At 39.5% G+C, this 2,402-nt stretch overlaps 1 protein-coding gene across 1 annotated transcript in view; it reads left to right on the top strand.

Moving 5' to 3' along the window:
* Positions 1–266: 266 nt before the first annotated feature.
* The window catches only part of LOC110573349 (olfactory receptor 6K3-like), a gene marked incomplete at its 3' end in the record, with an annotated part of 2,657 nt that continues 521 nt past the window's right edge, over positions 267–2,402 (top strand). Inside the window, exon 1 of the mRNA XM_044916271.1 lies at positions 267–1,182. Coding sequence (XP_044772206.1) covers positions 267–1,182 — 916 coding nt within the window. The remainder of the gene's footprint in view (positions 1,183–2,402) is intronic.

Raw genomic sequence — 2,402 nt, 5'->3', positions numbered from 1 at the left:
TATTTGCCTCCTTCGTTGAAATATAATCTCCATGAAAACAGAGTGCTTTCTTCAGTACTGAATTTAACAAGCCTACAGTTGTACTTGGCACATAATAGAAACTAAATGGATATCTGCTTAATTAATCCAGGAATGATGGAGTAAATCATCTACCTAAAGCATTTCTTCCTTTTACTCTTATATGAGCCAAGAGATCTAACTCTTTATATTTCATCTAGGGAGTGAGCTGTGTCTTTCTACCCATAACATTTAAGGCCACTGAGATCATGGTAAGAACTAACCAAACTTCTACGGTGACAGAGTTTCTCTTCTCTGGATTCCCCCAGTTTGAAGATGGTAGCCTCCTCCTCTTCATTCCTTTGTTCATCATCTACACATTCATTGTTATCGGGAATCTCACTATATTTTTTGCAGTCAGGATGGACATCCGTCTCCACAATCCCATGTACAATTTCATCAGTATCTTCTCCTTCCTGGAGATCTGGTACACCACAGCCACCATTCCCAAGATGCTCTCCAATCTCATCAGTGAGAAGAAGACTATCTCCATTACTGGCTGCCTCTTGCAGATGTACTTCTTCCATTCACTTGGAAATTCGGAGGGGATCTTGTTGACCACCATGGCCATTGACAGGTATGTTGCCATCTGCAACCCACTCCGCTACCCTACCATTATGACCCCCCGGCTGTGTGCTCAGCTCTCTGCAGGCTCTTGCATCTTTGGCTTTCTTGTGTTGCTCCCAGAGATTGCCTGGATTTCCACACTGCCCTTCTGTGGGCCCAACCAAATCCATCAGATATTCTGTGACTTTGAGCCTGTGCTGCACTTGGCCTGTACAGACACATCCGTGATTCTGATTGAGGATGTGATCCATGCTGTGGCCATCATCTTCTCTGTCCTGATTATTGCTCTCTCTTATATCAGAATCATCACTGTGATCTTGAGGATCCCTTCTGTTGAAGGCCGCCAGAAGGCCTTTTCCACCTGTGCATCTCATCTTGGTGTCTTTCTGATGTTCTATGGCAGTGTGTCCCTCATGTACCTGCGATTTGCTGCCACTTTCCCACCAATTTTGGACACAGTTATTGCACTGATGTTTGCTGTTCTTGCTCCCCTTTTCAATCCTATCATCTATAGCTTGAGAAACAAGGATATGAAGATTGCAATTAAGAAGCTTCTCTGTCCTGGGTTGCCTGGGTGGCTCAGTCAGTGAAGCATCTGCCTTTGGCTGTTTGGCTCAGGTCATGATCCCAGGATCCTGGGATCAGGCTCCACATCAGGCTTCCTGCTCAGTGGGGAGTCTGCTTCTCCCTTTCCCTCTGCCCCCCACCCCAACTCATGCTCTCTCTCTTTCTCTCAAATAAATAGATAAAATCTTAAAAAAATAAACTTCTTTGCCTTCAGAAAGTGTTTAATGCATCTGCAAGTTGATGTTAGCTAGCTCTTAGCACCTCTCACTTTGGATGTTACTCTGACATACTAAACCATAAAATTAACATATAACTCATTCATTGTCACACTGATAGTTTCTATTTATTCCAGTTCACATGTTTATTCTATTTATACACATTTAATATATCACGGACTACCTGTTTAGACTTGCATAGATGAATAGATAATAGAAAGGAAATATAATGTTTAAGCCATTAAAATAGATCTTATAAACATCAATTTTATTATTACTAGGTAAGTATTATTATTATTATTATTATTCCAAAGGCATTAGAAATTAACTACAGATTATAAAATAGAGTGGTTAAGAGTGTAAGATCTGTAGAAGAGGTTAAGGTTCATATTTTACTGTACTACATACAAGCGTTGCGACCTTAAACATGAAGCTACTCTGGGAGGTGTTGGATACATTTATTACTTTTTTTGTTGTTGTTGTTAAATCCAATGCAATTTATTTTAAAATGTGTGTGACTTCAAAAAATCAATTAGGAATATATAAACAAATTGAAAATAATTCTTACTAGAAATTTAAATTATTTAATGAAAAGATCTATAGAGGAAATTAAGAATGGTTGGTGTTATTTATTTATTTATTTATTTATTTTTATTCTTATGTTAATCCCCATACATTACATCATTAGTTTTAGATGAAGTGTTCCATGATTCATTGTTTGTGCATAACACCCAGTGCTCCATGCAGAATGTGCCCTCCTCAATACCCACCACCAGGCTAACCCATCCTCCCACCCCCCTCCCCTCTAGAATCCTGTTTGTTTTTCAGAGTCCATCGTCTCTCATGGTTCGTCTACCCCTCCGATTTCCCCCGCTTCATTCTTCCCCTCCCGCTACCTTCTTCTTCTTCTTCTTTTTTTTTTTTTCTTAACATATATTGCATTATTTGTTTCAGAGGTACAGATCTGAGATTCAACAGTCTTGCACAATTCACAGC

Source organism: Neomonachus schauinslandi, chromosome 6 (assembly GCF_002201575.2).
Source record: "Neomonachus schauinslandi chromosome 6, ASM220157v2, whole genome shotgun sequence".
Taxonomy (NCBI): domain Eukaryota; kingdom Metazoa; phylum Chordata; class Mammalia; order Carnivora; family Phocidae; genus Neomonachus; species Neomonachus schauinslandi.
The sequence above is the reverse complement of the archived record's forward strand: the minus strand, read 5'-3'. Positions and strand labels throughout refer to the sequence as shown.